The 27,300-nt window shown below is 42.1% G+C and overlaps 1 protein-coding gene across 4 annotated transcripts in view; it reads right to left on the minus strand.

The window, feature by feature from the left end:
• Window positions 1–7,133: 7,133 nt before the first annotated feature.
• CLIC5 (CLIC family member 5) overlaps window positions 7,134–27,300 on the minus strand; it is a 91,744-nt gene continuing 71,577 nt past the window's right edge. For 3 of the 4 annotated variants that reach the window (XM_086745991.1, XM_086745993.1, XM_086745994.1), the window contains exons 5-7: window positions 18,640–18,821; window positions 12,585–16,333; window positions 7,134–11,843 (exon numbers count right to left, since the gene is read on the minus strand). In XM_086745991.1, coding sequence (XP_086602117.1) covers window positions 16,166–16,333; window positions 18,640–18,821 — 350 coding nt within the window. In that variant the 3' untranslated portion in view covers window positions 7,134–11,843; window positions 12,585–16,165. The remainder of the gene's footprint in view (window positions 11,844–12,584; window positions 16,334–18,639; window positions 18,822–27,300) is intronic. The other variant, XM_086745992.1, reaches the window with a different exon arrangement.

Consider the following 27,300-nt stretch of genomic DNA (forward strand, 5'->3'; position numbering starts at 1 on the left):
AGCATGGCACAGATAAATGTGACAAAACAGAGCAGAGAGGAAGAAATAGCAATGAGATTGTTACAGTTATTCAGTGTCTGGTGTTCCACATGGTCCCAGAAATAAGTGAAGACTTGGGGACTCAGAGAGAAGCTTTTCAGAGCATGCTCTGGCTATACTTTTCTGTAGACCCAGCTGATGGCAAAAAAAAAGCCCTAAGGAAACACAATTCCTTCTTGGCTCTGGATTTCTCCCTCCAGCCCACTGTCTCTAGGTTTCTTTTGCAACTCATCATCACCCTTTTCCTCTCCCTTTCCTTTCCATGGAGCAAACCACTATCCAGGGTGTTAGTCACAGCATCCAGGTCCTATGTTGGTCAAACAAGTCTGAGGTACTGGGCAGAGAAAGGAGGATTTGTGAAGGAAGTTCTCAGCCCTCTGCTCTGCCTGGGGTGGTTGGTGCCACCATGGTCCCACTTGGCCACTGTGGCTTGTGGCTTCCGGCCAGCACAGTCTTTCCCCTGCCAATTTGAATCAGGTTGTGTGTCTCCCTGAAAAGCAAACTGTAAAAGCACGTTAAAATGTGATTTGTTGAATGGCAACCAACAGAACAAAACTCCCCAGGCGGCTGCTTTCCCCAGGCGTGCCCTTTCCGATGGGCAGCTGGAACTGATAAAGCCATAATTGTCCCTTCCACTTCAGAGCTCACCGCGGGGAAGGGTGCGCAGAAAGCAGCCTCTGTCCTACCTGGTGGGCACAAGAGTCTCATGGAAAGCAGAGCTTTGGGTGGAACTGGTGCAGGAATGTAAAGAAAATGTTTTTTTCTTTTTTTTTCTTTTTTTTTTTTAACAACAGCCAATATCACATCATCTAAATCCCCTGGTCATCCTGCATCTTCCCAGCCCCAATCTTGCCAGTCATGCCTGTAGGATCTTGGTGCAGGAGAGGCAGCAGAGCCCCACTTTTCTCCTCCGTGCATGGCACAGATGCTCGGCAGCCAGGGGTTTGGCTGTCAGAGGAGCCCCAGAATCAGGCTGGTCTCCATAGGAAACAATGACATTGTTGCCACTGGAATAAACATCCTGGTGGCCCATTTGTATTTATCTGGTATTTCCATTCTCTGCTGATTAACCCAGCCCAGCGAGGTCTTCACGTGGTAATTACAGCACAGCTCATTTGTGTGTGTTTTACAATGGTGTTGATATAATCCCACTAGAGCACCCCCAAGCATGTGCAAGGAGTTCCCACCAGAAATCTAAATAACGCCCCAGTGCTGCTGACAGCTTAATAACATGACAAAGTTCAGTCTCGCTGGATGTCAGGGACAGGAATGCAGCTCAGGCTGCTCTGACCTGGAGCTTTCAAAATACCGTATGGTTGGGGCTGAGCGTTTGACAAATAACCTTTTCTTTGCCTGTTCAAATCCATCAGACGTTACCAGGTGCCATGGAGAGGCCACATGCCACTGTTAAAATGTTAAATTGAGTGGCACGGCCATCGAAAGCTCTGAGGAGAGACATTTATCTTTATTATTATTGTTATTAATAATGCAGATATTGCTGTGCGTTGCATTCCAAGGTATTTTTGCAGCACTAAATCACCCAAACACCCATCGACAGCCCTGATAAATCACACAACGACCCAAAATTCAAGACAGCTGTCAGCCCAGACCCCAAGCAAAATCTCAGCGAGCTTAATTGCAAAGTTCAGGCGGGGACTGAGCCTGTTCGCAAGGGGAAGGGCAGCAGCCTGGCACTGCCATTGCAGGCGCTCAGAAGGGCTGTCTCAGCCCTCTCCTCCTTCTCCTCAGTATCTCAGCGCTGCCACAAGCAGCAGGATGGGCACGGCTGCTCACGACAGCACATCTCATTCTTTTCCTCTTTCTGCTTTTTCCACATAGTTTCTTTACTTCTTCCTATTTATTTTAAGCTGTTTCTCTCCATTTGTATTATTTATACTTTTACTTTTTCTCCTCTCTTTTCCTCCCATTCTTTCCCTCTCCCCCATCACTTGCCTTCTATCTTCACCACCCCTTTCTTGCTCTTTCCCTCTTCTTCCCCACCCGATCTCCCCCATCAAAGCAAGGAAACCGTAACCCAAAGGAAGAACAAGAATTGAACCTGTGCCAAAGCAATGGGCCAAGAGGCTACATATGGAACCAGCAAATCACAGAGCCATAAAGGATGTTAGTGATTTAAAGTTATGTATATTGAAGTCTGGATCTTAAAATGAATCCATAATGGTAGAGGTAACTAATGGAGAGACATAAATGACAGCAAGCAGAGTTTTTTTCTTTAATGTTGCTATGTTCCCACAAACTCCTCTTTTCCGGTCCCCACCCTTCCCCTGCTCCCCTTTCTGATTAGTTCAACATCCACGCTGACAATGAAAAGCTAAAGCTGCTGCTTTGTGAATAAAGATTTAAACCCATACACTGTAAATACGGGTGCTACTCCAGCTGGATGCAGAGCAAGGCATCCAAATGGCTCGGACAGTCGCGGGGCTCTCCCTCGGGAATCGTGCCCCGTGGCAGGGGGGAGTGAATTGTCCTGGCCAAACGGCCATGGCAGCATGATTCTTGCTGGGGTGTGACAAATAATTTCTCTACAACTTGGACTTCAGCAAAGGTGCTGTGCAAAAGCCAACGAGGCTCCTGTGGCGTCTCAAACACCAACTGCACTAATTTTCTCTGATCATTACAGACATCCAGAATTAAAATGCTCCTCAGAGAGAAGGATGCCACCATACCTGTATACATACACATGTATAAATAGATGTACATACATGTGTATGCATACACATGCACACACACACACAGAAAACACTACACAAGGAAAAGTGACACTAAAACATTACTATAGTTGCAAAGTCAAACACTCCAAACTGAGGAAATACTGCTCATCTGAGCCAAATTTGTTACTTTCGATGGTGGCACTGAGACCTGAGGTGGCAATAGTTGATGTGCAGGAGCTCTGAGCACTCCCAGCATCACTTGAAAGCAGTGGCAATGTACCCCAAAGATCTGCCTTTGCTACTCAGTGTATATATGTATATATGCACCATATATATGTATATTTGCATGTATGTCTAGACTGTGAGAGCCCTCTTGGCTCAGGTCACCTAGCACCCTCCCAAACTAACCTGTTCCCAGCATCATCTGGAAGTTCATTTGTCCAGGGCCTGTTTCTAATAAGCTGTTTGCAGGCAGCTATCCAGTTTAGGAGGGTAAAACCATCATGGACAAGAGTCATTTTGTGCCAGTTTGCCCCAAAGATTGGGAATTTTCCCAGCACATTGAATTTGTTGGTACGGCAGTGGCCTGAAATTGCTGTGCAGTGCAATGTACTGGGAAAGATCATGTCTTAAATAGCTGAAACAGAGCATCCAAAGTGATCAGAAAACTCATATTTGAAGTTCTCAGTCTTGGTTCCCATGCTGGGAAACATCTTTCCCCTCTTAGGGATGCGTGAAGTGATCTAATGAATGTTTGTGAAGAAGTTACAACCAAGCTGCCAGAGAAAGTGCATGATACCAGGACTATTTTAAAAAGCTTCCTAACAGGCTGAGTAATAAGGAATAAAGAAAGCTCAGCACCAAACATTGCTGAGAAAAAAAATGGCATCACCAGCTCAGGGCACCAAACGAGGCAGGACCAGTGCAGGATGTGAAACCGTACACACGGAAAGCTGGTACCACAACCCATCCACTTGAGGAGGTGAACGAGGATTGCATGGGTGACCTGAACCCCAGCAGGCCTTTAAGAGCCCTTCCCTTGGCACCGATAATGCTTTTCAAGGTTGTTTTAACAAAGGGTTGAAGGAAGGGGGACTTCTTGCAATAAATTCTTTCTCACCCTTCTCAACAAATATACTTCCATCCAGCTTTTCCCAAAACCTGTGGCTTTCCTACATGAGGAAAGTAGAAGAAACCTCCCCTATACCTCTGCTCTAGAAATCAGGAGCGTAAGGATTACTTACGCACTAAAGAAAACACTCCTTCTGGTTTTGACAATTTAGGCTTTCCAGAGTACTGCACCTTCTTCCTTATGGCATGAAATTCCCCTTTGCATTCTGCAACGCTGGTTTAAAGAGAAACTTGAACAGACGAAAGCCCCTGGAGTTTACACACAACACACAGGGGGTCGGGGGGGAAGGGCTGTGTTTCCCTCTAGTTGCTGAACAAAAGGGCGGACTGGAGACTGGCCACCAGCTGCTGGCATTGCCGTCTTCCGCCCTGGGATGATGGGGCTGGAGGAGCCAGTTGCAGTCCTGCTGTGGAGTGACTAGACTGCGGGTTTTTTCCTTTTCTTCCAGGCTTCACCAGAGAAAGGCTAGATACTGTTAGCGGTGGCTGAATATTGGCCAGATTATGGGGCATGTGGGTATAGCCTGTATTTATTTTTTTTAAGTATATATTTGTTTGATGTTTTGCAAGCATCTGCTTAAGATTTCTGTGCTTATCTAACGGGAGGAAAGAGCCCATTCTTCCCAAAGCCAATTCAGTGCAAGAAAATGTCATAACACTGTTGGGCCCCTTTGTTTCATCCTTCGCCAGAGGGACTCCATAGCTCCTCTGCTACTTCTTGGAAAGCCAAGAGCAGTGGCTGGCAATTAAAGGCATCTGCTGGGCTCATGAAAGGAAAGGCATGGGCGAGTTATGAAGGATGGATGACACCTGAAATGTCTCAGCTCTTGCCCGGCGCAGACTGGACTCATTGCAGTGTGTCTAGAAGGATGTGTAGAGTGTTACAGTAGGTATCAAGATAAAAAAAGAAAAAAACAATCTAAACCCTCCTTGACAAAGCTCCCCTCCACCCCATTCCTGAAGGAAGAGGTGCCAGCAGCTCCATGGAGCTACGGACTCTGTTTTTCATGTGGTAAGCAGGGAGAGACAGCAGTACAAACCCCCATAGATAGAGTTATTAGCTGGATAGAAGCTACCGTTCAGGGACCGAATGACCAGAATAATGACCAGTAGCATAGACACATGGCTGCAGAGAGGGGAAAGCTTTGTCTTGTTCGGAGTAGATGCATAAGGAATGATAAAAGAAAGGCAGGAAAAATAATGAGTGATCCAAGTTGTTACTCACCCTATTTTTCATCATTCAGGTCTGCAATCACAATCACTCACGCACAGAAATCTCTTATTTTACAGAGTGCCTAATGATGTCATGCACTCACTACTGTAAAATATCACCCAGGCCAGTGTTCGGAGAGTTTGAGACCAGTGTCAGGTTTGTTTGTACAATGAGAGGAGCCAGAGCTATAGGTAACTACTTTTAATAAAATAAACACTAAAAAACCACCACCAGCATGGAACATGTTTTGTGTCTGGTCAATATGTTAAAACCTAAGTGCTGGGGCTCCTGGCAGCACGCTTTGAAGCATTCAGTACCAGCCACCCTCAGAGATGCCCATCAGGATGACTCAGTCTCATGCACGTGGTTCTGGCAGCGCAGTGACGTGACCGAGCTGTGCAAGGTGTGGGTTCCTATGAGAAAATGCATGGCTACCAGTAACCCACGGCAACGTTGGCCATCGTCAACCCTCATGCAGCTGAGCGACCAAACAGCAAAGCTGTACTTCCATTCAAGACTGGTTACAAATGAGGGGAAAAAAAGGGATTGGATTACCTTATTTATTAATTTTTTAATATGCCTGCTGGTGAGTTTTGCGGATGCCCTGGTTTTCCTCCATGCCGTCATGATCTGGGAGAAACTGACTTCTACAGTTCTGGATAACTGAAAAGCTACTGCAGCACTAGCTAAAGACAAAACATTAGGCTGACACTTACCAGCTTGGGTTTGAAGACTTTGAAACAAATTCTTATTTTTATTTCACTCATCACATCAAGAGAGATGTGGTACTAGAGAGATGTGGCACTAGAGAGATGTGGCCTAAAGGGTACAATCTTTGGTGACCAAAAGAAAAGTTGGAATGTAAAACGGGATGAAACCTATTTGTTCCTCTCCAGTTGCAGCCATTGGATGATGAACTCCTGTTATTTCAGATGGATGGTGACTCCCTGTCACTTGCTGTGAGAAGGACTCAGAGCCTCTGTCTTTAATGCCTCTCTGGAAGTTCTTTACTTCAGAGAAGATAAATTCAAAGTTTTATGCTACAATAAATTTTACAATACTTCACGTTTGCGTACCATAATATCAGAAAAACCATCCTGGAGCCAAGCCACCCAACTCTACCTCAGCTGAGTCTAATCTGTTGCAGCAGAAGCAATGTAAAAAATAAAGCAAGTGGAAATCTACTTCCCCTTGGACCCTCTCCCAGTCCTGCTATTTAGGGACTTCGTGACCTGGAAATTGCATCCAAACTTTCATGTTTAACGCTATGATGTGGAAGCCTCATGAAGTTCAACAAGTCCAGCTGCAAGGTCTTGAACATGGGTTGAGGCAATCCCAAGCACAAATACAGGCTGGGTGGAGAATGGATTGAGAGCAGCCCCAAGAAGGACTTGAGAGTCTTTGTTGATGAGAAGCTCAACATGAGTTGACAATGTGCGCTTGCAGCCCAGAAAGCCAACCGCATCCAGGGCTGCATCAAAAGCAGCGTGGCCAGCAGGTAGAGGGAGGGGATTCTTCCCATCTATTCCGCTCTGGTGAGACCCCACCTGGAGTACTGCATCCGGTTCTGGAGCCCCCAACATAAGAAGGACATGGACCAGTTGGAGAAGGTCCAGAGGAGGGCCACGAAGATGATCAGAGGGCTGGAGCACCTCTCCTATGAGGCCAGGCTGAGAGAGTTGGGGCTGTTCAGCCTGGAGAAGAGGAGGCTCTGGGGAGACCTGATAGCGGTCTTCCAGTACCTCAAGGGGGCTACAGGAAAGCTGAAAAGGGACTTTTTGCAAGGGCATGTACTGATAGGACAAGGGGTAATGGCTTTAAACTGAAAGAGGGTAGACTTAGATTAGATATAAGGAAGAGAATCTTTACTGTGAGGGTAGTGAGGCACTGGAACAAGTTGCCCACAGAGGTTTTTATTGTCCTTGCTGTCTTTCCCTTTATTTTTATTAAATCGAATTTTATATCCAGTGATACCTGTATTCAAGCCGTGAGCACATGTTTTTTCTTGCAGCCAAGGGAATGCTGACTGTTCAAAAAAAACAATTAAGAAATTAAATAAAAGTTCAGGAATAACCCCATGAGAAAATAAACAACTTTTATTCAAATTATCAGGTGTTAATCACTCTTGGAATATAAGATTATGAACAGCTCCTATTCAGTAAGATGTATTTCTTCATTTAACACATATGCATTTGAAGAATACAAAAGAAATATTTGCTTATTTATCCAAAAGCTTAAAATGCAACAATGAGCAGATACTTTTTTTCACTTTTAAAAATTAAATTTAACTTTTTCTTCAATAATAAAATATACTACCTATTATACAAAAAGGACATTTATTTTATGCACAGTTGACAGTGTACAGCCACACAATCATAATATTAAAGGTGAACTGCAATGACATTTTAATTATATTACTCCTATTATTATATATTATGAGGGTTGGAGCAGCACACAAAGGCTTTAATCAGACTCCTGTTGTGTTAGGAGATGCACATGCAAAGAAGAATTATATAGTACCTACCACAAAAGGTTACAGTCTAACCTGAAATCACCCATTAAGAGAGGATATGTCTCAACTGAAAATCACAAGTATGAGAAGGGATTTATCCTACCTTTCTTTCTTATTTGATGGAGACCCCAAAATACACAGTTACTTTTCAATGTAAACCACTATCAAATAGTTGTTTACAAATAAATGGCTTGTATTTAAAGTTTATCAGGTCCAAGATTAAAGGCCATTCCGACTTTCTCCTTAAGAGTTATCAATTTTGCTCTTACTCCAGCTGTTCAGGTGATGACAATCCCAACAGCCATTAGGTATTTCTGAGATTAATGACATTTTGGAGGAGAAAATCCAGTCCTGAACTTGGGCCTGGGCCAGTACCTTAAAATGTGAGTGTCCTTTCAAATGAGATACTTTTCACCTGTATATTGCCCAGAAGAGATATTGTGCCTCATTATCATGTCATTGCTCACATCCCAAATTTTGCTTCTTCATGACATTGCAAAATTTTTAAGCAACTGTGGATCAGTTTAGGGTCATTCACGACTCTGGACAGGTTGCTTTCACAATGAACATAGGAAATTTGTCCACACACCTCTTAGGACTTCCAGACTGGTTCCTGCTATCCTCTCTCAGTGGAAGGACAGCAGCATGTACTATGGGCTCCTCTTCCTCTCTTTCAACCTCAGACCCCCCTCTAATTAACCAGGACTGTGCTCCAGGTGAGTCAGGATTTGAAAATGGGTGAGTTTTGAGGGAAAAAAAAAAAAAGCACTTCTGTTCACCCCCAAATCTCACTAAGCAACTTGATCTTCAGGCTTTAGAACTGAAAACAGACTACAAAAAAAAAAAAAAAAAAAAAAAAAAGAAAAAAAAAGGGAGTTACCATCACAGCTATGAAGATTTGCACAGATGGGGACCCATTCTCCAAAAATCAAACCAAGCAGCTATTGGGAATTGATTCAAGGTCTCTGAAAATAGTCACATGCACAAGCAATCAGTTTTGAACTAGGAAAGTGGGTTGGGTTGGGGCTTGGGGTTTTTCACCCCAGTTTCTTATGGTTAAAAATGACCAGTAATTTCCAGCACTAAACAAGGCAATATACTGCTGGTTTATTTGAAATATAAGAATTAGACACAAAACGGGATGGGAAATGAGAAGTGAGGCAGGGGCAGCAGTGCAGCACACTTAAGGGAACATTTTAAAGCCATTTAGCAGGAGTTTATTGCTGCAGCACAGGAATCTTTGAGCATTCGAGCACGACAGGGTGTGCATTGTTGTGCCAGAATCGCCCGCCTTGGGTGTGTGCGGTGTGCGGCAAGGGGCCAAGGCTTGTGTCTGAATGCACTCGCGCGAGAAATGCGATTTAGGCAGAACAAAGCCCACTCCTGTTGTGCCTCCCTGTGATTATAAAATAGATCTGTGTCGTTATAAATAGAAAATGACTGGTGACAAAGATGCTGCTTTGACTCACTTCGGAGGGCAAGCTCTTACGCTGCGGTTCCTGACGCCAGACCAATTTAGCGGCGGCGCTGCAGGCAAATGCGCTTGGTTCAGGGCTCACTAGTCCATCCCATGATGGCTTAATCTCATTTTATAACAGCAGGGGATTCACTGTGGTCCTTCGCAAGCAACGCTATCTGTTCAGCCAAGGAGGGTCCTGGACGCCTTCCGAAACGTGCTGTGCCCGTTGCAAGACTCAGAATTGCTAAACAGCAAATTACTCTGTCCACCACAGAGACCGTCAAACTCTCTGGGTCTGTGAAGTTGAGATCCTGCCTCTACACAGCTAAACGGTGCGGCTCTTGTTTATTCCAGTGGGAACAAAATGAAAGAGACAGGAATAATAGTGCTGTTTCAAGAGTGTAAGTTTTCTTCTTTATGTCACCTTCCATCCCATTTACAGCTGTATTGAATTAAATAATGCAGTTTAATAAAGTGAATATATATGTAGTTTCTATGTTCTACAATCAGTATTAAAAAAAAAAAAAACAAACAGAGATTGAAACTGAATCTTAACTCCCTATTGCAATATCTGGATTATTCTGTTCATTTAGTCCTAAGCATGCTCCTCAACACAAACTGTAATCTTCCTGCTTAAATTATTTAATCAGAATCACACTTCCATATATATTTTATACCACAGTTTATTCCCAAAGCTGGGGATAACCTCTAATTTCTTGAAAACTTTAAAACTTTCTTAATTAAAAAGCAGAGAAATCTGTTGTTTGCAAATGCTATTTACTTGTCACTTACTTCTAAACTAAAGTAGTTAATTTAATGAAGGAGGGGGAAAAAAGTGAAAAATAAAAAGATTAATGTGGTGCCTGTAGCCACTTCCCAAATTCTTCAGAGTTTATAGACCTACAGAGACAGGGAAAGAGCAACTTCTCAGCAGTCCTGCAGAACAGGCTGAAATGACCCTGTAAAACACAAGTGATGCTGGGAATTAAAGGATGTTCACTCCTGCTATGGATCTGCATTGCACACTGCTTTTAGGGCTCCCAGTAGAACCCATTAGCAATAGCCAAGCTTTTCTGTTTTAATTTAATATAATTTAATTTCCACCAACAAATTCCACCCTACGGTGAGAATTGACAGTATCGTGTTGAGAACCATTAAAGCATATTTGGACTGGTTTTACTGCATGTATACACTAAAAAAAAAAAAAAAATTCCTCCACCCTTCCTAGTTTTCTTTAGAAAAGCCACTTCACAATAAGAGCGAGGCAGACACAATGGAGGCATCGTTACACTGTGGGATACCACCATAGGGAGGGTGGTTGGAGATACAGCAGAACATGCCTTGGCACTACTCTGCCAGCATGGTCTGGTCCCAGCTCTGCGCTGAACCTCCCCGTGACAAACCAGAACGAAGCCCGACAGCGCTGGTGGTGTCCCTCCAGTTACTGCTGGGACAGAGCTGGTGTCCTTCTGTAAGAAGACCCTATATATCACCGCTGCTTCCTTTTCTCCTTGAGTGCTTTCTGTTCTCCGAGGACATCTTCACGCTTGAAACGTCTTCATGCTTATGTAACCTTGGGCTCTACTGGGAATTCCTATTGGGAATTCCCCCACTGGGAATTCTGCCATCGGATTTCAAAGGAAAGAGAATAATAATGCTGTTCATTAATACAGGCTTTTCTGTCATGACTTCTAGGCCCCTATCCAGGCAAGCAGGCAAGCACATGTTTAACATTAAACACATGAGTAGTCTCCATTCACATGCTGCAAGCTAGAAATGCTCATTAGCGCTGGATCACGGCCCCAGCTGAGCTGCCAACGCACTTCAGCTAGAGAGCCGGGCTGGAGAAAAGGTGGCACTGAAACCTTTCACCGTGGTTGCACCATCACCGGCTGAGCAGCGTTGGCATTTTCCCACCCGAGCGCCACAGCTCCAATGGGTGATGGGTCGTCCGTTTGGCAGCGGAGGCACGACCCGCTGAGCTGCAACAATGTCATCATTCAGAGCTGGTTAGTTGACAAGCGCAGCCCAAAATACACCACATTCAAGGGTATCCTCTGGAGTATTTTCAGCTTTAGCATCTCTTCAATAAATGGTGAAAGGGGAATGATTTGGGGCAACAGGGGAATAACTTGATTGCTGCGGTCTCTGAGACGCTGCTGAGGCCTGCAACGCTGCGTGGTGAGTGCTTGATGAGTTACATGGGGCTCTTCAGACCTTTAGGCCAAATGTTAAAATATGAACAGATTGAGCTTTGAAAACCAGCATTGGCTGGGGTTCCTGCACTTTCCTAGGGCTGGAGCGTTGGTTGGGATGTAGGGCAAGGCAATAATCCAGAGTAATGCTTTCTGCTCCCCCTGCATGTGAGCTAGAAGGGAAGAGAAGGGAACAGGACCCCTATTTTCACTCCCTAGCACAGAGTTAGTGGGCTGTCATAGTTCAGTGGAAATACAGACCAGCAGATCCCCCGTGACCATGGAAATGGGAAATTTTGTGACCCAGAGGGAACATCTTTACGTATCCTGGGGAAACACGTAGGTAAAGACACCTTAAACATGGTGGCTTGCTCAGGTTTGCGCTGAAAATCACTGTCCAGACTAAACAGTCAATCACTTTTGGTTAAAGTATTCCAGATGAAAAGACACATTTTTAAAAAATGCTTTTAATACTGTTTTCTCAGAAAAAAATCATTACCTCCTTCAACTTCTCAACAAGTATAAGCCTCATAGCTTTCCTGCCTCCTCTGGAATTACTTGGTCATTGCAGACATCAAAATTAATGAACAGAAGAAAGATGCAGCAGAAAGGCAAAATCTTACTGAAAAAAATATTTCTTAGTATCAAAAGCAATTCAAGAATAATTAATACATCAGAATAATAAACAAATGCAAACTTCCTGATGCTTAAAAGAATACATATGAAGGAGGACATAAGAGTCTGAGGTTATTTTTTTTCTTTAAAACATCAATTTGTTTAAAAAAGTGAATGTTTCCACGTGCTTCCGGAGCTTTACATAAGTGGGATTTCCACTCCCTAAATTTTTGCAATACCTTAAACTCAGCTGATTAGCCAAACTCAGTCAATGAAGAAAGGGAGCTCTCTTTGCTTCATCCCACAGGAGGGATAGGTTCTGCTACAACGCACCTCCCCACGTGCCCAGCCATGAGCACCCTGCTACTTCCACACTGAGGAAATGGCAGAATGGTTATGGCTAACTTGGAGTTGACTTTGAGCAGGGATGGGAGAGGAAGAAAGGCAGCTATGGGTTAAAACACATTAAACATATTCAAAATAAATGCTATGTGCAATTCAGCTGAACCTTCTTACAGGAAAAAAAAAAAGATGTCTAGCTTCGTTGTGACACAGACTGTCATTCCTCTCTGGCAGTGGCTTTTCAGCTGATGCAAATATAGGAGAAGAGCTTGTAACCTGGAATTCAGAGGAATTCCACACTAGTCCTGATAAAGCAATATAATTCTATGATTCTTTCTATTGGAAAAAATATTTGTCAGAAGCCCTCATTTAAGTAGTCTTGACATAGGTACTTCTTTTGTCTTACCTGCACAGCGAGATGACCTCTTGGCAATTCAAATAGTCTGACAGAAAAGAAGAACAACTAATATACAGGATCCTCTAACACCCCCATACCACTGCTAATAGAAGAAAAATCAATATTAGCTCCAATATGAATGGAGTGTCGGATTGACTCAACAGGGAGCTTTGAAATAAATATCTAAGAAATGTTTGGATGAAATGGACATCTTTACAGACATTTGGTCTGCATTTCTGAAATGTAGATGATTAAATCCACATTGTTGGCTTCTTCCCCCTCTGCACTATGTCTTTCTTTACATCTTGCAAAAAAATTTATGAACAAAGTTATTGTAAATCTGCAATGTCTGTCTTGTCATTTAGATTCTTTTCAGAAATTCTGCCTTGCCAATGTAGATATACAATCCTGTATGATTAATATTTATTACTTATAATTCTAAATACAATGGAAGGTCACAAAAAATACCCTGCCTAAAGGAATCTGGAGCCCTTTAAAATCTCACTGGTGACGGATCCTGAGTCTTGAGAACTGAGCTCAAAAGTCTTAACAAAACACTTTTCTATGTAGGATTTCCAGTGTTTCCTGCTTCTGGCTATGGCTAAAGCCAAAAAGCACAAAGGTGAGCGAAAGTTACAGATCTGAAAACATGAGCTTGGATTTCAAACCCAAACAAAGGTCAGGGAATGCCTGAACCTGTCCGTAATCTTGGATCAGCCTATAATAGAGCTATGAGTAAGATGCAAAGTTAGGATGCAGAGCGAGACTTGAATTCACACAGAATGGCCACAGTAGTTGAAAACGGTTTAATTTTCCTCTTATTCTTTCTCATATCCATTAATACATTACATCTAGATTTTTGGGGGGTGTTATGAGAAAAATGAAGACATTTAAGTAATTTTTAATTATTAAATAAAAGGAAGGCACCTTGGGAATTTTCCGGTTTTATAATGAAATACTAAAAAGATTTTAAGAACATGCAAATAATCCTACAGAAATCTCATTTTCTTTTTAGTATAAGCCAAATAATTTTTAAACATAATTTTTTTAAAACAGATGCAATTTGAAGTCGCTGCGATCATCTATGTTTTGTCTCTCTTCTAGCAAAACTAAAGTAAGACATATTAGAACATTTTGGAATCACAGGATTCAACAAATTGGAGAAGATTCACAGAGACAGAAGAAATCAGGACAGATCCTGAACTGGTTCGCTTACCCTGCCTGAGATTTGCTGCATGTTTGGACAATCTTCTCTAAGGAGCTAAATATAATAAACACAGAGCAAGAATCTGCATCTGCCTCTGCCTCTTTATTCAAAAATTCACTGCAACTGTGATTAAGCAAAGCCACTAATTGAAGTACAAACCTAGAAAAAGACAACTGAGGAAAATGTAGATTCTGTTGATCGGCATGCTCCTAGCCAAACCATACCGAAAGTAAAAAAGTCCCAGTGACCATTAATCAGAGAGAAGACTTTTCACTAGAAATGAATTTGCAGAGCATTGCATATAACACTTTTCTAAACAGACAGAGGAATCTTGACCAGCGTGCTGAGTGAAAACAAAACCAGAAAGACAGACAGAAAAGACTGAATCAATTTAAATAAATAAATAAACACCTTCATTTAAAAGAAAAAAAAAATCACAAATAACTCAAATCTCATAAAGAAATGTTTTTAACAAGCCACATGTGCTTGTGCAGACACTTCTAATCTCATTAGATTTTTCTGGCTGCTATTAGTGTTCTCTGAGCCAGCTGATTTCTCAGGAATATTTTAAAGAGGGCGAGCCTTTGCCCTCCAATTTAGCTGTTGTTAAAATAGCCGAATCTAGGGGAAGACTTGGAAATTCATGGATTTTCTTCTAAGGTTTTGGAAAGTTCAGAACAAATTGACCATTGCATGCAAAAAAAAATAGTCAACAACAAACTATCTTCACAATCGACTAATAACATTCTGATCCCAGCTGGGTTAGTGTGAAAAAGTGGAATAATCCCACCACAGCAACAGGATGGCTTCAGATCATCATCAGCATCACACAGCAAAGGTTGGCTTTCGATGTTGCCTCCGGTCCTCCAGCTCTCTGGCTGCAAACAAGCCTGCTGCAAGGCTCCCCTCGGTCCCAGCTTGGGATTCCCCTCAAATCAGTACAGCTCTAGCAGCTCTGATCAGAAGGGAAGCCACATTGGGTACCAGGCCAGCTTTATTACATCTATGAAAGCAATTATAAGTACCCCCAAATGGAAAATCAAGAGCCACGTGCACTGTTGTACATACCAGGGCACACGAGTTTCATGCAAAAGAGCTGTGACTCTGAATTTGCTAAAGTAATGTGCAAATAATCACTAGTGTAAAGCAGATTGCATCAGGCATATGCTACAGATAGAACAAAATAATCATTTTTAGCAAACAATTCTAATTCAGAATCATGTAACCTGGATCGGTAAACCCTGGAGGAGCGGGACTAAGGCGTCATGCATGGATTTCTGCTAGCATACTTGCTGAATTTCTGGCTGGAAACGTGCCTGTCTCTGTTTTATTCTGCCCCTTTTGAGGCTCTCGGAGCAAACCTCTCCTGGGGTGAGATGATGAGTGCTTGAAAGTGACCCATCTGGAGCCCAAGGCGAAGAAAGCGCTTCACCTGCCTGGAATTTGTGTGCCACAATAGCTTTCTCCTGCCTACCCAAGTTTCCCAAGATAGCAATTATAAAGGAACTGGCAACCATACAGTCAAGATGACAATATCCTACGTGGTTTGGTTAGCGATGCCAAGCCCCTATATAGTCGCCGGAGTCAATATGCTGCCCCCATTATTGCAATGTCTGTGTGTCTCCACCAACCAGCAGGTCCACTAGGCATTTTGGCACTAGCCCCGCTCTTCCCAGGGCTGCCTGCTCAATTGCTCATTCACTCCTTTTCGCTTAAAACATTTGGATCCAACAGCGTCATGCAAATTTTATGCAAAGTAGCATCTGCAAGTCTGACATATTCACTCAGGCTTCCCCCTCTTGCGCCAAGTTAAAAATAAATACCCCCTAAACTCTTGAGCTTGTAAAGACAGAATATGCACTCAGACATTTTTCAAAATATAACTGCTAAGAGAGTTTCTCCTTTAGAGTCAAACTCCATTTTTTCCCCTCTCTCTCATATTTTGCTCCTGCCTCAAGGTTCTCAACAGCACTGGGGGAAAAAAGCATCCTTGAAATAACCTACAGAAGAACCAGTTCCAATGTTCCTAACTCTCTTACTTGAAATTTCAGCTAATTTCCTATTTTTAAAACTCCAAAGAATACAGGTAGTTATATACCCTCAACACGAAACAAGAAACTAGTGAAGTGGACTCATTTCCAATACTGATTGCTAATAATACTAGTCGAGCCAGATATTAGGTTCAGATTTCAAAGGGTCTCCACCCCACCACACTAGAGCTGCCTTCTCTTTTCTCCAGGGAGAAGCAGATTTGTCCCTGACCAACATACTCGAACAGGTGAAGTCACAGGGATGCCAACCAGATAGCACAATGATAAAGTATATCTTAAGGCAACAAGGAGAAGAGTCTGTAAAGGGGATACTGAGCCACCACTGAGGTCAGTTAGGACTTGCTGAGCCGCTTGGCCACATCTGCGTAGGCTTGCTCAATTTCTTTGTCTGCCGCGCAGGTGTTGGTGAATTCATCCCTGGCATACGCATTCTTTAGGTAACGCCACAGCCCCGTCATCTCTGTCGGGAACTCAAAATTGCGGTATTTCTTTGCAACGATCTAAATCAAAGACAAAAGAGGGGAAAAAAGCATCTTGCTGGTGATATACTTCCAGATTCCTTTTTACTGAGCTTCTTACTCCTTCTTGTCATGTAATTAATAGCAAAGGAGAGAAAAGCTTGGAGACTCAGAGCCTTATAATAGAAAATCCCGAAAAGTGACTGTTGGTTGTCCCCTGTCTTGGAAGGATGCGACTTGTCCTAAGGACACTCTAAAGGAATGGCCTGGCTATTGTCACCAAATTATGACTTTTATGGTTACTGGAGTTTATTAATTTTATCATGTTGGTTTTTTATGGTTTCTACCAGTGTTATGTGCATCACATCTTAAAGCTGAGATGCCAGATAAGAAATAGCTGATCAGTTCAATCATAAAAAGCAAGTTAGATTTAAGGGAAAGGCATCAGTAACAATTACTGTATAACATATTTTAAGCTTAATAATTATATTTATGTTTAACATATTTAAGTATTATATTTTAAATTCATATGATACATATTTAACACATATTTAATACAGACTGTATTTCTATTTTTAATACATGTACTATTTGCCTGGCCAGTGATGTCAGGATGTAACCACCTACAGCTGTTGGAAGGCTGTGTCCGTGTTCATGCAAAGGAAAAATTCAGGGTAGTATGGGTACCATGACTGAGAAAACAAGATGGTTTAGCAGACATTAGAAACAGGAGCATTAGGATAAACTGGGGGGAAAATTGTTATTTCAAGACTTGCTACACTAGGAAATTGTCTATCAAGGGACATTTTAGATTTCTAAAAACACTCAGACCTTTATTCAGGAAAACATTTAAGTGCATACTTAATTTTAAGCACCTGTAGAGTCCCATTGAAGTCAATGGGACTAATCTGTGCTTAAAGCTAGTTGGTTGGTTAAGTAGCTTGCTGGATTGGGATATTTCAGTTTTTCTGCAAGAACATACGGTATAAAATAATCCTGTGGTGACAGAATGAACTAGCTGATAGGAAGGGATGGATTAGCTGATTTAATGAGTGCTCCCAATCTCTAATTTTTCTGACAGTATAAAATTGTTCCTGGGCATAAATTACATACATATGTGCCACAGAGTTCCCCTTTATTTTTAAAGCACATGGTAGAGCTGTTTTCCGTCTCAGATTTCTTGGGACAGTCGTATTCTCAGAAATGACTGTGACTTGTTTTTATTACCAGCATCCACTTGGTATATGCAAGTCCAAATCCTGTCCTAAACTGCATTTAATTAAGCATTCTTGCATTCAATGATGCTTCACACACATGGGGAAGATAAAACCTGCTGGGCAACTTAAGTCAAGATTTTCACAATTTCCAGCACATATCTTCCATAAAATGAAAAAATAATTCACCCTTTTCTTCCATCTGCAAAACACTTTTCAGGCAATATCCTATGGCTACGCTTGTCTGAGAAAGATTTTAATTCTATTTTGACATCTTTCATTTCATCCCAAGGAGACAGGATCCTGTAAGGGGCCACACATTCATTTTGTATTGTCTGACTCCAATGTCACCAATGAAGATGAGCCAAAGAAAGAGCTAAACTTGTGAGGATATTATAATATTTCTTACCTGGTGACTTATGTGCTTCACTTTTTTTTTTTTTTTTTTTTTTTTTTTGCATGTGTGCAGTCAGCTCCCAGGCTCAGTTTATGTTTTGGCTCATGGAGCCAAATTAGATGCATGACTTGGCTTTAATTCCTAGCTTTCTTGCTTGCCAAGGTCTGCCAGGTTCTTGCTTTATTCTAACGAAACATGTAATCTGATAAATTAAATAAATGCAACATTTTGAAGTCAAGATGATGTACATCATTTGCACTATACCAGTGACCATTGTACATCTTAAATCCCGGACCTTGGCAGTGACTTTGATTTGTTAACTTCTCTGTGTGCGATACCAGCTGGAACAAATATCCCCCAAAAAGATGGACTGCTGCTCTTAAGTTACAAATGGGTGGGAACTGACTAAAGTTTTGACATCTCTCTTAAGAATAATGGGAACTAATTAATGTGAAATATGCTCTTACTTGCAGCAGGGTAAAAATAAAAGGGATACCTAGATTTTAATATTGTCTTTGCCACTAACTAGTGATGGGACAGTTTCCCCGCGTACTAAATACAAAGTTGCTTAAGTGAACCTGTAGGACATCCTGAGGAGCAAAAGTGTGTTTCAAACTGCTCTTCTAGGAATTCAGATATTTCTGCTGAAATACATGTTGTCTTTACCACTTGGCTGTCGGAGCAGGGCACTTCACTGTCAGATAAGGCTTCTTTGACCACTGCATGACATTTTTTACCTTGACAACATGGAGTTTGGGCAGAAGGTTGCAGTCAGCAAGAGTCAGGTCATCTCCATCCAGAAACTTGCGTTTAGACACTTTCTCCTCTTCAGTGCTGTTTGCATCAATCTCCTCTGGCAGAGGGGTTCTCAGATAGTCATCCAGCTTCTTCAGAGCCTTCACCAAGCCTCTTTCAAGGGCTTTGCCAAAAAGCAATGAATAAGTGATTAGGGCAGAGTAAGGATTATTTATAAACACCCACCATCAATGGCTATGGTAGTACATAGAAAAAAAAAGCCAAGAACTATTTCTGTTTTCTTATTTGTTCTTAATTTGTGCTCCAATGTCTAAATAAGCTGATGACAAAGTAGCCCAGCAAGGTAGCAAGGTATGCCTGAGGGTAAAGCTCACCTGCAATGGAAAAAAAAATGGAAAAAGTGTTGTGCCATGTCTTCTCCTGACTACCAGAAAAGACAGTGAAAGAGATCATGGAAGGAACGAACAGCTTGACAGCATGATACATCAATAAAACACATTCACCTTATGATATTGTTCTGGTCTGTTGAGGCCATCACACAGTAAATTGGAGCCCTGTATGCTGTTACATTATTTTTTTAAGCAGTCAAGTAGGACTGTAACAAAGGGGAATTTTTTAGTATTACTTCAGCTCTAAAAAGTTCTAGTTTTACTACTTCTAAATCCCTTCCAGAGTAATTGAAGGCAATGGCAGTAATTCCAGAGATGCTAACCAGAGCTTTATGGAGCTGGGAGATACACTACAACCCAAATGAAGGAAATATAACAACAATTAAATACAACACTACACAAAAGAGATGATTGTGCCCAGATCGTCAAGAAGGCCAACAGCATCCTGGCTTGTATCAGGAACAGCGTGGCCAGCAGGAGTAGGGAAGTGATTGTGCCCCTGTACTTGGCACTGGTGAGGCTGCACCTCGAATACTGTGTGCAATTTTGGGCCCCTCAGTACAAGGACGTTGAGTTGCTGGAGCATGTCCAAAGAAGAGCAACAAAGCTGGTGAAGGGTCTGGAGAACAAGTCTTATGAGGAGCAGCTGAGGGAACTGGGATTGTTTAGTCTGGAGAAGAAGAGGCTGAGGGGAGACCTTATTGCTCTCTACAACTACCTGAAAGGAGGTTGTGGCAAGGTGGGTGTTGGTCTCTTCTCCCAAGTAACTTGTGATAGGACGAGAGGAAATGGCCTCAAATTGCGGTAGGGGAGGTTTAGATTGGATATTAGGAAAAAAATTATTCACTGAAAGGACTCTCAAGCCTTGGAACAGGCTGCCCAAGGAAGTGGTGGAGTCACCATCCCTGGAGGTATTTAAAAGACATGTAGATGCGGTGCTTAGGGACACGGTTTAGTAGTGGACACGGAAGTGTTAGGTTTACAGTTGGACTTGATGATCTTAAAGGTCTTTTCCAACCTAAACAATTCTATGATTCCATTATTCTAATACCACTTAGCATCATATACAGTAGAGTGCAATTTTTTATTTAAAAATACCAACCCAGGCACAGAATTTGTGTTCTTATGCTTCACAGAAAAGATAATAGAAAAACTTAGTTGTAATAATGCACTTACAGAAAGCTGAATGACTGTACACAGGTTTGCACATTATTTAAACTGCAAACACTCTGGGGCAAGAAGGGTCTTTTGCATCTCTGTTCGAAGGGTGACAAGTGCGATGGGGTCCTGGCCTCTGACAAGTGCCCCAAAGTGCTAAAGTAATATAAATAAGAAACAGCAAGAATTTACAATGTGAAAAAAATAACAACATGACTCATGGGCTTAGGGCCAGAATTTCAGCTGGTGAAAATTACCTGCAGTGATTTATACCTGCTGCAGATCTGGCCTGGAGTCAGCGTTTAAGGCCTAATCCTGTAAAATCTTATATCTCTGAGTAACTTACTGCCATTTAACTTAGGGGAGACTACTCAATGCATCAAGCAACTCAGGCGGTGTAGCACTACGAGGCCTGTGGAGATAAATACATCTATGGAGCACAACGCAAGCTTCAAAAGGCCGCAGCGATCGCGCTGCATAGAGCAGCTCGCTGGCACAGGTCGCTCCACTGGCTCTGCTGTCAGCCGCCCCTGTGTTTTTGGCAGGGAGAGAAAGGCGGAGCATACGGGGCCATTGAGAGAGCAGGAGCTGAACACCACAGAACATGATTTCGCTGCTGCCCTAACATCCATTAAACATTGTGCCAGAGGTGGAAGTCAGATTAAGCTGCCTGATGTCTCGCTTCCACTGAAGCCTCTTGGCCAAACACCAAGGAACCATACCAGCTCTTTTGTGGCTGACTCTTAGATACAGTGGCAAATCCTGGCTTAATTGATTGACTAGAGAAATGACTGCGATCCAACTGAAAACACCCCAACAAACATAGCAGGGAGGGAAAGAATTTCATCTCTGAAAGCAGAGCATCTAAAGCGACTGAAGTGCTGCCATCCATAAAACAAAAGTGTTGCCATCCCTTATTTAATCAATTCAAATTGAATTTTGACACTGACATTCTGCTGTCAAATCCTGGCAGTGGTGTCTTTAATCATCTGCAGCTGTGCTCTGCCGCCAACTTCTACTGAAGGGCAACAACTGCATAGCTTGTAATATACCCTTATGTGGCAACACTCAAAAGATTTAGCAATCTCTTTGGTTTGACCCACATCACCTGTTGAATAGATAGTTTTCCTTCTCTTGGTCAGCCAGACTCTGTCCTCTTACAATGAATTCATTTAGAGACAATGGAATTGAATTACTGCAATTTAATTCAATTTTGCACATTCAGATTTCAGAGAACTGGCTTAACGCTGAGCATTTTCCAGTACTGCTTTTACCCCGTAGGATCGTGGGTTTTCTGAGTCATCTGTGCAATATTTCCAGTATCAGTCCTACATTAGATGCTCCATGCTGTCGCATGGGGTCCATTAAGTGCACATTCGAAGACAGGAGCATAAGGTAATATGTGTTTATGTAACTTTTCTGGAACTTATTAGGGTTGGAATTTTTTTTTGCTCTTACTGACCTATCAAAGTGCATCATGACTGTCTCAAAAACAATGCCTAGAGTGAAGCCTACCTGTGGCAGTAGGAAAAACATCTCTCTGAATTCATACTTGGTGCTTGCATACGACAGCTTTAGGCCAGAAATAAGCACACGTACAGGGTTCAACACATCTCTGACCTAATTCACATATTCTGCTGGAACCCACAGAATCTTGAGATCTGCTGATGAAATCCCCACATGGTCAGGACCATGTCATATCCTGACAGTCAAGAACCGGACCACTCGTGACTCCCACTTGATTAATCAGAACTCTTCTGATCTTAGTAAATCTCTCAGAACAGCCATGAAAAGAGAAGACTAGTGAACAAAGGACAACTGCCTTTCTTCCAATTGAACAGTGATAGAATTTTGAAAAGCTACAAGAATTAAGATCCTAAAATTGCCATTTGAAATGGAGTTTAGGTGCACAAGGTCAGATTTTTAAAGTCTGTCAATGTTTTTCAATTTTTTAAAATCCATATCAAATTATGTATGTTGCAAATCCTAATTTCTAGGTGCCCTGACACATTCAGATTTATCTCTGTGATCTGAAGTCTAGGTTCCTTGAGCAGGTGCTTAAGGAAATCCCCACTTAAAGTAGGAGGACATGTAAAATAATCTCAAAAATATTGAAGCAAGAGGCTTCTAAGTCCCACAACTCAGAGAAAGCCAAGTGTCTAATGCTGGCATGGGTTGGAGAACCCACCTTATGTTTGAATTCCCCAGATGAGAGAGGTATCAAAAGCAGGTCAGTTTTTTCTTTCTTACAAAAATCTTGGGTGAAGTGCTGTGATTTTACCAGTGGTATAGGGAGAGTATTTTCCTGGAAAGTGGAAGGCTGAGCTTCAAATGCCTTTTCAACTTGAAGCCAGCCCAGAACTGCCAGATGAGACTCCATCAAGTAATTTGTACAGCTCTCCTGTTGAACTACTTCACTTTCCATAAATAAGTCAACATGCAGTGGATCATGACTGAAGGCTGACACCACGGGTAAAAGTCAGAAAAAAATAACCCTCTCATTTTCTTTCTTATCTGGTTGATATTTAAGCATTATGTGAAAGCTGAAAAAAATGTGAACAGAGACCAAGAATTAACCTTCTCAGAACATCATACGGCTCTGAAGGTTTCAAGGCTCTTGCTGAAGTAAGAGCTGCCTGGGTTCACATTACTGAGTAAACCCAGCAGAAGAAAGACTGAATTCTAAACCTCCCTATGCCTATTTTGTGACAATCTGTATGACCCTATACATTGTCTCCACTGAGAACGTAGGGGACAGCAGGCACCCACCGGGGCAGGGGTCTTGTAAATACCAGTCACAGCACTAGACTGAAAGAAGACATGAAAAAGATGTGACTAACTAAAAAGTTACTAATTCCCCATTTGTGAATGTACTACCCACAATGAATTTCAGAAGTGGCTAAGCAGCTAATTCCCTTGGCAACTTATCCTCCTGGAAGGTCCAGAGGAGGGCCACGAAGACGATAAAAGGGCGGGAGCACCTCTCTTATGAGGACAGGCTGAGAGAGTTGGGGCTGTTCAGCCTGAAGAAAAGGAGGCTCCAAGGAGACCTGATAGCAGTCTTCCAGTACCTCAAGGGGGCCTACAAGAAAGATGGGGAGAGGCTGTTTAGTAGGGCCTGTTGCAATAGGACAAGGAGTAATGGTTTTAAAATAGAGGGGGGTAGATTTAGATTGGAAATTAGGAAAAAAATTTTTACGATGTGAGTTATAGAACACTGGAACAGGTTGCCCAGAAACGTGGTGGAGGCCCCATCCCTCAAAACGTTCAAGGCCAGGTTGGCCGGGGCTCTGAGCAACCTGATCTGGTTGGAGATGTCCCTGCTCCTTGCAGGGGTGTTGGACTAGATGACCTTTGAAGGTCCCTTCCAACCCTAACCATTCTATGACTCTATGATTCTATAACTAAATAGGTTTGCTGATAACAGCTGAGGCTCCATTGCAAGTCAATGGGTGGGATTAATCTTCCCTGAAGTGAGCAAATCAAATGAGTAGGTTTGAATTAAACACCCTGAGCTTCCTCTGTAGTCAGTGGAGTCTTCTGTTCCACACTTGGTTTAGGTGACGCCTAGATCAGCCATGTGGAGAACTTGCCCTGAAGTGTCTAATCTCAGCCTTGCATTGTCTCGGTAATGTCAGGGTGGAGACTCAATATTACAACACCAAGTGGAACTATGCCTGAGAAAGTGGCTCTGTCCTGCTTTTGAAATTTCTACCTCCAATTGCTTCCCCACCCTGTAGGCTTTCCGTATGAACTTAGAGATCCCAAATGTGACCAGCTCTGTGAGAGAAGCCTTGTCATCAGGTTACCTTTGTAATAGCTGCAACGTCTGAACTCATGGAAACAATCCTCTGGACAGTGAACTCACCAGGCACAAAGGCACCAGCATCATATTGCCTCCACAGTGATATATTTAATATAACTTCAAATTCCAAGAAGTTCTACCTGCTTATATACAAAATTCATAGTGGAACCATCTCTCTCATCCTTCACTACTCCTCTCTGGGCTACTTAGGCAGACAAAGACAACTTACAGCAATCGCAGTCCTGCCTTGTTATCCCCCTGGTAGTAAACATCGATATTAATAAAAAAACCTCACGAGCCCTTTGCAATTTTCCTTCTCCCTTCAAAACCATGATTTTATCCAACTTTACTTAAGAATCCTGAGTTGGAAGCCAGAAAAATAGCACTTTCCAACCTCAAAGCAACCACAGAACACTTAATGAATATATTACCATCTGTCAAATGCACAGGGTGAGGTTCAATTTAGCTGATGATACCTAATTCACAATGACGCTCTGTTTTCAGCAAAAGGTTACTTGATGTTGAACAATGAGATTAACAAATCCTGACACGCACAGAAATACAAATAATGTAACAAAAGTTAATAATTGGCAAAATTGTGCTCTCGGTTACACTGACATAAAAGAGGAGTAACTCCGTATTGTCAACAAGCTATCCCATATTTACTCCAGTTCAACCAAAAACAGACTTTGGCTCTGTTACTCAACTGTTCAAGCAAAAACTTCCTTAAACTATTAGCCTGTGCAACTATTTCCAGGGGACAAAGAGAAATCTTTGTGCCTTGAAGTATTTATACTATGACCGAACGAAACTTTGGAAAATGTAATGCATGGAGGGGAGGGCCAGATGACAAAGAGTCATTACAAGTCACCCTCGGTGAAATTTTGGCCATATCGAAGTCCACAGAAGTTTTGCCGTTGATTTAAGTGGGATTAGGGTTCTTTCAGCAGTTTTTAAAGCCAAAAGAGACTATTGCAATCAGTTAATCTGACCTCCTAATTAATACTGCCCATAAAACTTCCAGCATCATCGGTCGTTTCCATCTCTATTTTCTGTGGGTCAAATAAGGCTGAAGCAAAATGGAAAGTAACTAGAAAGTAGTAAAAGAAAAATGGTTCGGAAAAAGTAAAACTGATTCAGACTGCCCACACCCACAGCATTAGCAGAGGTCAGACAAGGACTCTTCTTCCCCTTCCTTGAACTCCAAATATTTCCTTCCTTGTTTAAGGCTGGGACAAGAAGAAATAGTAAAGCAGACAAAGCACATAAACGCCAATCTCTGTGGCCTAAAGGAGCCACTGGAAGGCAAATCATTCCATCCTAAAATAGTAGCGTAGGAAAAGCTGCATTACCACCAGAGGAGCCTCTCTCTCTCTCTTTAGAGAACAGGCAGACTGGCTACCTAAATTTAAAATAGCTAAAATTAGGTGAGATGATATTTTTTTGTGTCTGAGTGTAAATATTTTCAGGATGAGGATTTTACTTGACAGTTATTATGGCAAGACATGCAAAGCATAGAGGCTGCAATAAAAGCAATAAGGACAATTGATTCTTTGGCCAAGTTGAACAGAAAAACTATTTCATTTACATGAAAAGAGAGCAAAACTAATTCAATTTTTTTACAACAAACTTAAAGCAAAATAACAGAAGATTTACAAACAAACAAGGAAACAAAAAGAAAGCCCTGTTCTGGGCTAGTTGGTTAACTAAGTCATGCCTAGACGTTCAATCATTTTCACCTCACTTTTAAAATGTTGGTAGTCTTCAAAATTAACATGCCATTTCTCAATTAAAAAGAGAATAACCTTTTGTTTCAAAAAGTTTAAGAGAAAACATTTTAACTTTTCAAAACGAGTCATTATTGACCAAATTCAACTCAAATTTGCCAATAATTCAGGTTACTCACATCCCCCATGGCATTTTTTGTCAAATAAACATTTTGTCACAAAATATTTTCTCCAAGCCAAAGTAAAATATATGTAGCTCTCTCCTTAAGTGAATACCACTGAAAGCACAGTGACAGCAAGGCTTCAAAGTCATCGAAGCCCGGCAACACAAAGGCTTTTGTAGCCATCATCAGAAACCACCTGAGACTGATCTCAGCAGAACTGCAAGTTTCTTAATTGTCAAGCCCAGGCAAGTCCAGTAAACAATGATCCATGTACAAAAACGAACAACGATTCCTGCTCCTACCCTGCATCACTGATTGATGCTTTTGCTTTTTACTGCTTTCTTCCACTGCCCTCCAGTAAGATTTATCCTGTTACACACGCAAATGAACTTGGTGAAATATGCAATGAGGGAAAAGGGGGAACAGTACATAAATATTCACAGGCTCACACAAACAATCTGAGATTTATTTTTCCTTTAAAAAAACAAACCACCTTTCCTGATCACTTCCAGATTCACAGAGTTTGATATTATATGAGACCCAATACTGTTTTCTAGTAGGAGAGAGAAACCAGCTAAGAAACAGCAATTTAAGGTAAGAAAATAATATTATTCTACTAGTCTGACAGTCTGATTAAAGACTAAGGATTCATATTTTCACTCTCTTTTTCCTCCATCATGCTTATTTTTTTTTTTTCTTTTCAGGCAGGCTCAAGAGCGTATTGTAACTTTAATCTGTGTAGATTAATCCTGCTCACACGCAGGAGCTGTGACTGCAATATGCACGCCACTGTATTCATACTGAACAGTTTACCTTCCCCTCTATGATTTCAGTATAACCCTTGAGGTTTGCTGCCTTGACTTGAAGGACATGGACCAGTTGGAGAAGGTCCAGAGGAGGGCCACGAAGATGATAAAAGGGCTGGAGCACCTCTCTTATGAGGACAGGCTGAGAGAGTTGGGGCTGTTCAGCCTGGAGAAGAGGAGGCTCCGGGGAGACCTGATAGCGGTCTTCCAGTACCTCAAGGGGGCCTACAAGAAAGATGGGGAAAGGCTGTTTAGTAGGGCCTGTTGCGATAGGACGAGAGGTAATGGTTTTAAAATAGAGGGGGGTAGATTTAGATTAGAAATTAGGAAAAAAAATGTTACGATGCGAGTTATAGAACACTGGAACAGGTTGCCCAGAAAGGTGGTGGAGGCCCCATCTCTGGAAACGTTCAAGGCCAGGCTGGATGAGGCTCTGAGCAACCTGACCTAGTCAGGGATGTCCCTGCTCCTTGCAGGGGGGTTGGACTAGATGACCTTTGAAGGTCCCTTCCAACTCTAACCATTCTATGATTCTATGATTCTATGATTCTCCGGTTTAGCCACTGAACAGCCAGGTGCCTCGTCTAACTAAG

The sequence above is a fragment of the Chlamydotis macqueenii genome, chromosome 3 (genome assembly GCF_036417535.1).
Source record: "Chlamydotis macqueenii isolate bChlMac1 chromosome 3, bChlMac1.mat, whole genome shotgun sequence".
Lineage (NCBI taxonomy): Eukaryota > Metazoa > Chordata > Aves > Otidiformes > Otididae > Chlamydotis > Chlamydotis macqueenii.